This window comes from Pelobates fuscus, chromosome 11 (assembly GCF_036172605.1).
Source record: "Pelobates fuscus isolate aPelFus1 chromosome 11, aPelFus1.pri, whole genome shotgun sequence".
NCBI lineage: Eukaryota > Metazoa > Chordata > Amphibia > Anura > Pelobatidae > Pelobates > Pelobates fuscus.
In genome coordinates this window covers 12,266,591-12,279,439 of record NC_086327.1, presented here as the reverse complement: position 1 = coordinate 12,279,439, position 12,849 = coordinate 12,266,591, and the positions used below count along the sequence as shown (strand labels likewise).

General features: G+C 42.9%; 1 protein-coding gene across 4 annotated transcripts in view; it reads left to right on the top strand.

Moving 5' to 3' along the window:
- EPHB2 (EPH receptor B2) overlaps window positions 1-12,849 on the top strand; it is a 200,120-nt gene that overhangs the window by 77,818 nt on the left and 109,453 nt on the right. For all 4 annotated transcript variants that reach the window (XM_063436983.1, XM_063436982.1, XM_063436981.1 and 1 more), the window contains exon 2: window positions 12,232-12,296. In XM_063436983.1, the coding sequence (XP_063293053.1) occupies window positions 12,232-12,296 (65 nt within the window). The remainder of the gene's footprint in view (window positions 1-12,231; window positions 12,297-12,849) is intronic.

The window sequence follows — 12,849 nt, the reverse complement described above, 5'->3', positions numbered from 1 at the left end:
CAGTGATCTGTACCCAAGTGTACATCTATAATTTACATGGTGTTTTGTAATGTATTTTTTAAGGAGACATAGTGAGTACATAGCAGCAGACACAATGCACTGAAATTGAAGTTTGATGATAAAACAGAAATTGCCTATATAAAGCCTATACAGACCCCGTAGAATGTATATGTTACAATTCCCATTTTAACAAGAGAAAGATTAACTATAAAATTAAATATTTAACGTCACTGTATAGATATGCATAACATATACACGTTTATGTGTTTATTATCTGTATGTACTAAAATGACAGCGAGTCACTTCCCATTTAATGCAGACAGCACGCAGGGATCCCAGTCGGAGAACACTCACAGCCCACTCACATCACACTCAGACAGCATGCAGGAAGCCCAGTCACATCACACTCACAGGCCACTTACATCACACTCAGACAGCATACTCCATGACACATACAGTGCACTCCCAACACAGACAGACAACCACCCCCTTACATTCTACTTACACTCCCATTACTCACAAATCGGCCACTTCACAAACAGCTGACTCCCATCACATACAGACAACCCACTCCATTGTGTGAGACATAGGATAGAATTTATGTAAAGCAGGATACCAAAGTCATTGGTTTAAATTGTAGCTGGCTGCGTATGTTGGGTATGTAACAGGTTCTACGTGCAGAACAAACTGGAGGCTGTCGGGTACAATACATAATGATTTATTAATATAACTAATACCTACACTACTGCCAATACTATGTTATACTGATTACTACCCCCCTCATCCCCCGCCTTCTCCTGCATAGATATGGCTGGGGAAATTTTATGGATGTAAGCTAATTAAAGTACCACAGCAGGGAGCCATACTGCCAGCATGAGTCCAGTTAAAGTCGGAGAATATAAATAGTTGGCGGGTCAGTAAAGGAAGACAGTGTGAAATTTAGCGCAATCAGAGTGTCCGTAGCTGGTCGTAAACATGGTCCAAGTGATGTGTCCTCTAGTGAACATTATACACTCACCGGGGGATGGACCTACTGTCAGCAGGAGATATTGAGGACAATATGCTGCAGTCATTGGGCCCACGGTAGTGATTATTATCTACTGTAATTCTCTGACCTATAACGTCTGCCTACAGGGGTAAGAGGTACCCATCCATGGCAGGAAACTGCCCAGTATAGGACTTATTAGCAGATGGCATCGAATACAGACAGGGTGGAGAGCCCAGGTAACACAGGTGGCGACTGCATCTATATAGAGACGGGGGTTACTGCAGTAGCCAAAAGCAGGCAGTTAGGTATCTGCGACACAGCCGGGGTAAATGCTGCAGTAGGAGCAAGAAGCCCTATTTTAAGTCCATTTTTGCAAGCGATGATACAGTAATAGCTGCTGGAAAGGCCAAATTCGGAGGCTTTTAGCAGTTTTGTGCAGACTGCCAGCTGAGTGCAAGTCATAGGGTACAAGGTGCACTCGTGTGAGTCCAAAGACTGAATCACTTGGGTAGGAGATCCCATGGCTTAAGGGAGCTTCCATGTTAGGCATTAAAAATTGGCATCAAGCCCATACAGAAATCCTGAGTCAGTTCATTCCTTAAACCAGGAGGAGGAAAGCAATTTTAACATTAAATACATTATCTGCCTGATATGTTATTATCTGCTTGAATTTAACGGAACGCTTGTTAGCTTATCCCTGCCCTCCACAAATTTCAAGTGACAGTCCTCAATTCAAAGAGTCCTCCTGTACGTGTTTATGTCGCCCCTTTATAATAGGAATGCTCCCATTTTGAGTTGTGTATTTGAAGAATTTATCATATCTTTCAAATCCAGCGTGTTAAGTCTTGCCCGAATCTGACACATAATTGAACACTAAATAAATACGCCAAATACACTTAGATATTCTGAAAAAAAACAATCTCCTTTTGAGTTCTCATTTCGAGTCTGTACGTAAACACTAAATTCCTCCAAACAAAGAAGTATGTTAAAATTTCAATCAGTCTTAAAAGTACAGGCATGCTTCCTACACAAACATTCACACGGTCCAGACATACACACAGATAACTGTACAGAACACACTCACAAAAATACACACCGAGAGACACATACACCCAGACTCACACTAAGCTCCCCCTGCTCACGTTCTCAAACATACACACAGATAATCACACTGAACAAACAGACACACAGACAGATTGTCTCAAAACACAAACAATGACACCAAGTCCAAAAACATATGGATTCACACAAAACCCACAAAACAAATTGACAGATATTCACACTGCTCCCTCCTCACACAGGTACATCAACACTTAAATTTACTCTGTCACAAAAAACAAAATTTGTCTAATCTTGCTTCTATATAGCTCCCTGTGTCTGAATCTTTTTTTTTTTTTTTTTAATCTCGAGCATTCTAGTTATTAAAAAATTAATAAAAAGAAATGAAAGTACTGCTGTTTCCCCATTGCATCAGTAAAATCAATCCCACAGAAGGGCAAACAGTAGACATCATGGCAGAGGAGAACAAAATGGCTGCTCCCAGATATTGAAATTAAGCACAAGGAAGACATTTTTATTTTAAGTAAAGGCAAGTGGCAAAGGAGGGAGTATAATCATTAAAAATACAAGGGGCGTAAGGAAAGGAAAACCTAAAGAAAAGGAAAAAAAATGACAGGGTCCCTTTAACCAACACCCACCCACACATACTGGCATAACACAGAGGGATTCTTGGTGTCCCGAGATGCATGTGCAATTATTTATTTACACAAGTTGGATTTTGTGATGACAGCTACTGGGCCAGTAATTAGACATTCTCATTTCCTCCAGCACCGGAGGCTGGGGTGGCCCAGAGTGGCTTTTCCTAGGATATAGAGCGGCCTCCCAGGGACAGCATGCGATCTCACACGTTCAGGCTCCTAATTATGCTGCAATGCCTGGAGAAAGATCAGGATAACAAGATGGTAAAATGCAAGGATTCACTCAGCTCTTTTCTCTCTCAGTGGGATTCCTGCTTGACTGCGCCAATTAACCCCAGCCCACAATAGCCTACTCTCTGCTCCTTTATTTTGGGGGAGAATCATGAAAGCTGCTGAGCTTCAAATGTAGCTTTTTATTCACACATATCTTTCCAAGATTTTGTCTTTTTATAAATTGACTCTGGCTTATTGTACCTTTGGAGCAAGATAGTCCTATGCATTCCCCAGATTGGGTCTTTATTAGTATTATCTTATCTTTAAAGGGATACATTGTATTCTCTGTGCCCATAATCACACACCCTAAGCCCTCTTAAAAATTCATTATGAACCCATAATTAAATACCTCCAATAAAAGACCAGTAAACAAACTAGCTCACACAGCACACAAAATGGACAGTCATGAATTGATAAAAAATAGTTTGAATATTTATCCTGACTATCCCGTGTTGTTTAGCTATATACATGGACTAGGCTGGTACTTTATCCTAATGCAATTAGCTGGTGTTAGGGACTGAAGGCTAATCCTGGGATGGGGTAGTAAAGCAGGTGCTGGAGTCTGGTAGTGGGGCATGTTCCGGAGCCTGATAGTGAGAACACATGATGGAGCCTGGTAGTGGGGCATGTTCCGGAGCGTGATAGTGAGAACACATGATGGAGCCTGGTAGTGGAGCATGTTCCGGAGCCTGATAGTGAGAACACATGATGGAGCCTGGTAGTGGGGCATGTTCCGGCGCCTGATAGTGAGAACACGTGATGGAGCCTGGTAGTGGGGAGAGGTGCTGGATGGAGCATGGTAGTGTTGTAAGTGCCCAAGTCTGGTAGTGGGGAGAGGTGCTGGATCCTGGCAGTAGGGAGAGGTGCTGGATGGAGCCTGGTAGTGTTGTAAGTGCCCAAGTCTGGTAGTGGGGAGAGGTGCTGGATCCTGGCAGTAGGGAGAGGTGCTGGAGCCTGGTAGTGTAGTAAGTGCCAGAGCTTGGTGGTTGGGAGAGGTGCTGGAGCCTGGTGGTTGGGAGAGGTACTGGAGCCAGGTAGTGGTGAGAGGTGCAGGAGCCTGGTATTATAGTAAGTGCCGGGGCCTGGTAGTGGGGAGAGGTGCTGGAGCCTGATAGTGGGGAGAGGTGCTGGAGCCTGATAGTGGGGAGAGGTGCTGGAGCTTGGTAGTGGGGAGAGGTGCTGGAGCCTGGTAGTGTAGTAAGTGCCAGAGCTTGGTGGTTGGGAGAGGTGCTGGAGCCTGGTGGTTGGGAGAGGTACTGGAGCCAGGTAGTGGTGAGAGGTGCAGGAGCCTGGTATTATAGTAAGTGCCGGAGCCTGGTAGTGGGGAGAGGTGCCGGAGCCTGGTAGTGGGGAGAGGTGCTGGAGCCTGATAGTGGGGAGAGGTGCTGGAGCCTGATAGTGGGGAGAGGTGCTGGAGCTTGGTAGTGGGGAGAGGTGCTGGAGCCTGGTAGTGGGGAGAGATATGAGAGCCTTGTAGTGGGTTGTGCTGGAGCCTGACACTGAGAACAGGTAGGGGACCCTAATAGCGAAGCATAATGTTAGACAGACATGGTGGATTCTGGTAGTGGAGCCCACTGCTATGATAGTCTTGTTCTAGAGAAGGAGTAGGCAGCTTTCGGCACTCCAGATGTTGTGGACTACATCTCCTATGGTGCTCTTACTGTCATAATGATGGCAAAATATCATGGGAAATTTAGTACACACATCCGGAGTGCCGAAGGTTGCCTAGACCTGCTCTAGAAATTGATGGTAGAGCCTGGTGTTAGAAGGTGGGGTTGAAGCCGGATACTAAAAACCTTTGAAGGGCCTGATGCCAGATAATCTTTTTTTTTTTATTTGGCAGTGACGTTTGGTGAAAGGTTAATGGTACAGGCTGCAGTGGAGATTAGTGATGGAGTGCTGCTAGAGGCTGTTGATAGGGATAGAATGGGTAGTGGGGCTAGGAGCTGGTGTCTGAAGCGGAGCTTTGTGCTAAAGGCCTAGTGAGAATGTATACTTACACAGCCTGCATGAAAACAAAATGTTTATATTTTCAATCAGATGTAAATTACTATAAAATCTCCAGTAAATTTTACTTAATCACACAGGGGGCTCTTGCAGGGTCTAGAAATTGTACTCACTTTTGTTGCCAACGGTTTAGACAGTAATGGCTGTGTGTTGAGTTATTTTGAGGAGACAGCCAGTTATACTGGCTGTACACTTACTACTTTACATTGTAGCAGAGTGTCATTTCTTCAGTGTTGTCACATGAAAAGATATAATAAAATATTTACAAAAATGTGAGGGGTGTACTCACTTTTGTGAGATACTGTGTGTGTATGTATATATATATATATATATATATAGTGTTTATTGTGTGACAAAGGTTGCTACATTGGAGAAACTGGGTGTAGATAGTAGGATCAGGGAGCAGCGCCTGTGATGAAATTCCCACACTCAGAGCGATATGGAGGAGGGAAGGAAAAAGACACGGATATAGTGTAGTATGTTAGGATCTTAAGGGAAAGGAATTGCAATTTTCTGGATCTTATACTCAGCTCCAGATATGTGCGCCTGGACGGTATAATCCCCGTCTATGGATATGCAGATGGTCCTTGGATGTCCTCAATAGGGGATCTCCAGAGGTAGTGGGGTATTTCTCCTTTCCAATAACAGTGGGCCGGTATTCAAATAGTTGGTGATATATAAAAAAAGAAAAGGATAGAAACACAAAATAGTGCTCTCTGGATGATACAGAATAAAATGATAAAAGATGGAGGTATATTCACAAGTGGAGAGCAAATGGGATATTGCTCAATATATGTAGGCGTAGGTGGTAGTCCTCCAGTGGGGGTGTTGGAGAGAGTTGAAAGAAATTATATATTTTAAAAAAAATTAAATAAAATAGAATAGAATAAAAGGATAGGCTTAAAGGCTCCAATAGCATAAATGGGCTATCTTTATTGGAGAAACTGGCCTCAAGCTGCATCTCAGAATGAATCTACACAGACACTCAATCAAGAACCACAAGGAAAATAGACCCATTGTACAGCGCTACGGAATCTGATGGCGCTATATAAATAAAATAATAATAATAATATTGTACCGCTGTTGGTCATCACTTCACCCAGACTGGTCACTACATCCAAAATCTCAGGATTAACGTTCTTGAAGGGAATTTCAAAGACTCTCATGAACGAAAGACAATTGAGATGAAGATGATCACCTATTTCAACACCAGAAATGAAGGACTTAATGTAGACTCTGGCTTTCTCACACACTACCAAAACTTTTTTATAAACACACATCGTAATGTCTTATATAGTTCTTTCTCAGTATTCTCATTTCACCTTTATTGGATCAATTTATATACAAACATATATGCAGCTATATACTAAGATACTTACTGCATACTGCAATACTCTGATATTTTGGCATTGTATATATATATATTTTAAATGTAATTATTATTATTATTATTTTTTTGGTGCTCTCATTAGAGAATCACCATTGAAGTGTGTAGTTGTATTGTGTGAAGTATTGTTCCATTAATTGTGTTAATCTCATTTCCTTCCTCTAATCTGTCAACTGATTACACCATTCAGGATATGGCAAAAAATAGAATTATCAGTGTACTGGGCAGCAGAATATTAAGGCCAAGTGTCAGCTTTATTATTCCGGTTGATAACACGATCTTTCAATGTCCCTTGGCAACAGACGTGTCAGGCTGGGATGTATATTAACACTTTGTGGTCATTGATATCCTATGCAGGCCCCATAGGAAAAAGGACCTGGCCACATGTAACTTTGGTTAAGCGAGTGTTGAGTAGTTCAGTCATTACCTGCAAACTGTGCCCATGGCTGCCCTCGCTGTACGTGTTACCATGAGGAGCTAGCATGTAGATCTAAGTAGGCTCTCACTAGCCTCTGTGGCCTAGTGTCAAAGACTGTCCGAACGCTAGTGGCCTTTTACTAGGGCCTCTCACAGAGCCTGTAACTTATATATAAGATACATTTTTGCATAAGCATAGTAGCAATTTGCTCAGGTTTTAAGTCTTACCCAAAACGTTTTGTTAAAGGGCAACTGTCCGTTCCATGGAAGTTAATATTATGTTTATATTTAACTAATATGTATTTCTTAGATGTGAAAAGTTGAATTAAATGTAGAAATACACATCACTATATCCTGCAATTTGTTGACTCCATCTTACCTCCCTCCATCTTTTTTCATTGTTAGAATCGAAGCTCTGTCCATTGCACCTGACAGTTATCATAGAGAAGAAATTAAACTTTAGGGTTTAATTTTCAGGGTCAGCAGCCCAGCTCCATGTTGTATCCAGGTATCTTGGGGTCAGCAGCCCAGCTACATGCTGTATCCAGGTATCTCAGGGTCAGTAGCCCAGCTACATGCTGTATCCAGGTATCTTGGGGTCAGCAGCCCAGCTACATGCTGTATCCAGGTATCTCAGGGTCAGTAGCCCAGCTACATGCTGTATCCAGGTATCTCAAGGTCAGTATCCCAGCTCCATGCTGTATCCAGCTATCTCAGGATTAGCAGCCCAGATCCATGCTGTATCCAGGTATCTTGGAGTCAGCAGTCCAGTTCCATGCCGTCTCCAGGAATCTCAAGGTCAGTAGCCCAGCTCCATGCTGTATCCAGGTATCTTGGGGTCAGCAGCCCAGCTCCAAGCTGTGTCCAGGTATCTCAGGGTCAGTAGCCCAGCTCCATGCTGTATCCAGCTATCTCAGGATTAGCAGCCCAGATCCATGCTGTATCCAGGTATCTTGGAGTCAGCAGTCCAGTTCCATGCCGTCTCCAGGAATCTCAAGGTCAGTAGCCCAGCTCCATGCTGTATCCAGGTATCTTGGGGTCAGCAGCCCAGCTCCAAGCTGTGTCCAGGTATCTCGGGGTCAGTAGCCCAGCTCCATGCTGTATCCAGCTATCTCAGGATTAGCAGCCCAGATCCATGCTGTATCCAGGTATCTTGGAGTCAGCAGTCCAGTTCCATGCCGTCTCCAGGAATCTCAAGGTCAGTAGCCTAGCTCCATGCTGTATCCAGGTATCTTGGGGTCAGCAGCCCAGCTCCAAGCTGTATCCAGGTATCTCAGGATTAGCAGCCCAGATCCATGCTGTATCCAGGTATCTTGGAGTCAGCAGTCCAGTTCCATGCTGTCTCCAGGAATCTCAAGGTCAGTAGCCCAACTCCATGCTGTATGCAGGTATCTCAGGGTCAGCTCCATGCTGTATGCAGGTATCTCAGGGTCAGCTCCATGCTGTATCCAGGTATCTCATGGTCAGCTCCATGCTGTATCCAGGTATCTCATTGTCAGCTCCATGCTGTATCCAGCTATCTCAGGGTCAGCTCCATGCTGTATCCAGCTATCTCAGGGTCAGCTCCATGCTGTATCCAGGTATCTAAGGGTCAGCTCCATGCTGTATCCAGGTATCTCAGGGTCAGCTCCATGCTGTATCCAGGTATCTCAGGGTCAGCTCCATGCTGTATCCAGGTATCTCAGGGTCAGCTCCATGCTGTATCCAGGTATCTCATGGTCAGCTCCATGCTGTATCCAGGTATCTCATTGTCAGCTCCATGCTGTATCCAGCTATCTCAGGGTCAGCTCCATGCTGTATCCAGCTATCTCAGGGTCAGCTCAATTCTGTATCCAGGTATCTAAGGGTCAGCTCCATGCTGTATCCAGGTATCTAAGGGTCAGCTCCATGCTGTATCCAGGTATCTCAGGGTCAGCTCCATGCTGTATCCAGGTATCTCAGGGTCAGCTCCATGCTGTATCCAGGTATCTAAGGGTCAGCTCCATGCTGTATCCAGGTATCACAGGGTCAGCTCCATGCTGTATCCAGGTATCACAGGGTCAGCTCCATGCTGTATGCAGGTATCTCAGGGTCAGCTCCATGCTGTATCCAGGTATCTCAGGGTCAGCTCCATGCTGTATCCAGCTATCTCAGGGTCAGCTCCATGCTGTATGCAGGTATCTCAGGGTCAGCTCCATGCTGTATCCAGGTATCACAGGGTCAGCTCCATACTGTATCCAGGTATCTCAGGGTCAGCTCCATGCTGTATCCAGCTATCTCAGGGTCAGCTCCATGCTGTATCCAGGTATCTCGGGGTCAGCTCCATGCTGTATCCAGGTATCTCAGAGTCAGCTCCATGCTGTATGCAGGTATCATGGGCCAGCAGCTGAGCCCACTGTATTAACGCAATATATAGCATGGGTCAGCCCAGAGCATTAATTGGCCAGTCTGTCTATCACAGATCAGTGGTATTAATGCAATATATCACATTGGCCAGCCTATTGTATGAAATGTGTGATTTGAATCCATATCCCTTGGCTGAGAACTCCCCTTCTCCTGAGTTCATAGCAGGCGTTTGTATGTAATATGCCAGTGAATGCATCAGGCAGGCCTTTCTGATTGGCTGAGAATGAGGTGATGATTAATAGCTGTACGTTGATGTGCTGACATTACAACATGCATTTTCTGCACTTGATACCCGTAGCCTGGGTGGCTTGTGTTTTATGGGGGACCTGGCAGTGTAATGATATATGTCTGTCTTTCTCACTCCTGAAGGCTGCAGAGTATTTCAGTCACAGGCAGCACCGTGAAATCAGTTCTAACGCCTGCAAGTGATTTAAATATCCGTCAGCTTAGTCTGCAAAGCTTGCAATCAGACCAGTGCCCTCTGTCAATACCTAGCAGAGACTCTTAAATGCATTAATTCCATCCCAACATGGGTTTGTTTAACTCTGACAAATATGGCCAGGTGTGGTTTTCTTTCAATGGTAATACGAAATCTCTCCATGGGTTTAATTGTTTTCTAAAAATATTAATTATTTAATTTGCTTATGAGAATTTGGGCCAAGATGGATAGTCTTAGCAACTGTTGCAGTTAATGAATCCGTTAGCATGTATTTTCCGTAATGGTATCAATTTGTTATATACCTGTCACCTGCCTGGCACAAAAAAGCTAAATATTTACGGTTATCCAACAGATCCATTTTAATTTAGATTTCTTGTTTGTTTGTTTTTTAACTTATGTATAAACCATCCAATAATGCTGTTTTACCATGGTCATTTGAATGTTGCTTTTTTGGATACTAAGCAAAATAACATCTGTCAATAGAGACTGCGCAGTGAAATCAACGCCTGTGAGCTGTGTTCGCATCGGAACATTTATCTGTGTGTCTAGCCGTACTCAGCCCAGCAGTTCCACTGCCTTCCCATGTTTGTTGGCTTATCGATCACGCCCCATATAGACACTATTGTCGCTTGCTCTCCTTTTACCTTAATCAATGCCACGTCCATTAATTGATGGCTAGAGTAGCTTGCATGCCGGGATAATGTGCTAATCACAAACTCAAACCTTTCAGGGCCATTCTCACACATTTATTGCGTATTCAATCCTAAAAAGCAGAAATGATCAAGTCGAAATTATTTGGGGGATGGAACTAATTGTTTTTGACACTGGCACTTTTTTCGCTGTTTTTTGTTTTAGAAAAGAACTCAGAGAGCATTACAATAGAAGTACCCTATAGGGAGGGAAAATGGGCAATTGAAAACCCTTCATAGGGAATTCAAAGTGGATTTCAAACTTCAAGCCAAAATATTGAAACTAAAAACACGAATGACTTGGAGAATGTTTTTCAATTCAGCTGTTCGGGCCTAAAATCCGATATTTGCTTCGAATTGACGATGGCTTCCTGACGGGTGACATTTTAAAGAATTATCCTGTTACTTGTAGAATTTAGATCAGAGTTGCGAAACGCAGCCGACTTTCTCCCAGATCAGTTATAATAGCTTAAAGTTTTACAGTCAGTTCTCAAGTCATCATAATTTACTAATAGTTCATTTTTTCGAGTCCAAATCTTCTTTTGATGTGCGTGCAGTAAAATAGAATATTATCCTGTCATCTGGTGATAAATTAAAGTTTATTGCTTTAATAAGTAATTAGACCGCCTTTTTATAGTTGAGCGCCTGTTTCCACTAATCAGAGAACTACGTATTTAAAATCAGCGATGGTGTGATTCGGAATCTGGGTTTTCTAACCCCTTCCGGGCATTTTAGAAGTTTTTACGTTGGCAGGCTTGCCCGATTTATCCTCTTGTTTCCATGTGGGCGACAGGCAGAAACACTGCCAGTAAACAAATGTTTGCCTCTTCACCACCCCCTGCCTCATTAATTTTAATTCCCCTTCGCTCCTTGGGAAAACAGTAGTATAGGAGGCTTACTGGCGAAGGAGCAAGGTTTTGTTAAATTATTTAGCACTACAGACGCAGGACACGGCAAAGCTTCTCTCAGGAACATCTGAGAAAAATTACCTGCAAGATAAATGAAATGTCATTCACAGCAATAAAAGATTGCGCATTTAATCACGTATCAACGGCATCAGCAAATTCCGTCCGTCTGTAGTACTGGTCAGTCTCGCCGGCCTTGCTTACCCATACATGTACTGTCTTGTGGTTTTCGTAAACAGAATTAACCCCATGCTGTCTGATTCACCGCAAAACCAGGGTCACTTGGAGCATATTTTATCATTTCGTTATTTATTAATAAGTTAAGGACTAGCAGGAAGTTTGTAACCGTCGAAACCCTTCCTTAATCTGGCTTTACTGATGGTTCCATTGAATCTCTACCTTTTCCCTCTGATACAACATACAAAATATTTTTAATATTTTTTTTGGTGATTGCGCTCTTGATTGCGAGCCTGTTTTGGTGATTGCGAACCTGTTTCGGGAGACCACGGGAGCGGGGAATTTGTATAAGACTTGAAATGTTGTAACTGCCTAGTGAATACAGGACTGCTCCAACACATTCTAAGATATATTGGATGAAATCTGGCCCGAGGGATCGTTAGCTAGAGATCTTAATGATCATATATTGCATTTATATCGCGCAAAGATATTCAGATCCTATTAACAGGCGATTCAGCTTAATCTCTGAAGAGATGTGAGGAAGCTCTTAGTTGTTCTGTATTTAAGGGTGTACTTAATATTCAGCACAGTAATAAGTGCGGTAAATTAAAACCCTGCCTTTACCATACTGTCCAAAGTTTTACATATTTATGTAAATTCAGCATTTTTTTCAAGCATTGCTATTAGGGGGAATTTAGTGATTCCCCAGGTTATCCTAATTTATCAAAGACTAGAAAATGTAGAACATATTCATAAAAAAATATGATGCAAACTCTCCAGGGATTAATGCGGAATGTGAGGTTTGGGGAAATATTGGCCCCTGGGGACCCCATGTGTGTCTAATAATTTGTTTTTTTATTTTTTCAGAAACCTTAATGGATTCAACTACAGCGACAGCAGAGCTGGGCTGGACAGTGCAGCCATCATCAGGAGTAAGTATCACCAGCAATTATAAGACAGTGAGACCAGGTGCTAGACATGTGGGGTATGCCAATGTATTTTGTAGACAAGCATATTGGACCAGATCTACAGGGGGCGTTGTTATTCCCTATTGAACCCCTACACAAAGTGCTATTGTTCCGCACAGGGTTAATACTGGATGAGAACCAGCGCCTAAAAGTAATGGTATCATACCAGGACCTATATAGATTGAGCTCATTTCAGATATATCATTATTATTATTTTTAAAGCGCCAACATATTCTGTAGCGCTGTACAATAGGTGGGCTAACCAGTAGCTGCAACAAGACAAATTGGATGTGCAGAAACAGAATACATTTGTTTTGTTGTACACAAATACAAATTCAGACCACCCAGGTGCAGTGAAAAAATAAATAAATAAAAAGGATAGTTACTTCCCTTTTCTTAATCAGGTAAAACAAGAGGATTCCTCTTAATCCTCACAAATATAGAAACAGGGTAGAATATACCTAAACATATGAAAAATAAAAGAAAACGCTCATAGGGGATTAACGTAAAACACACG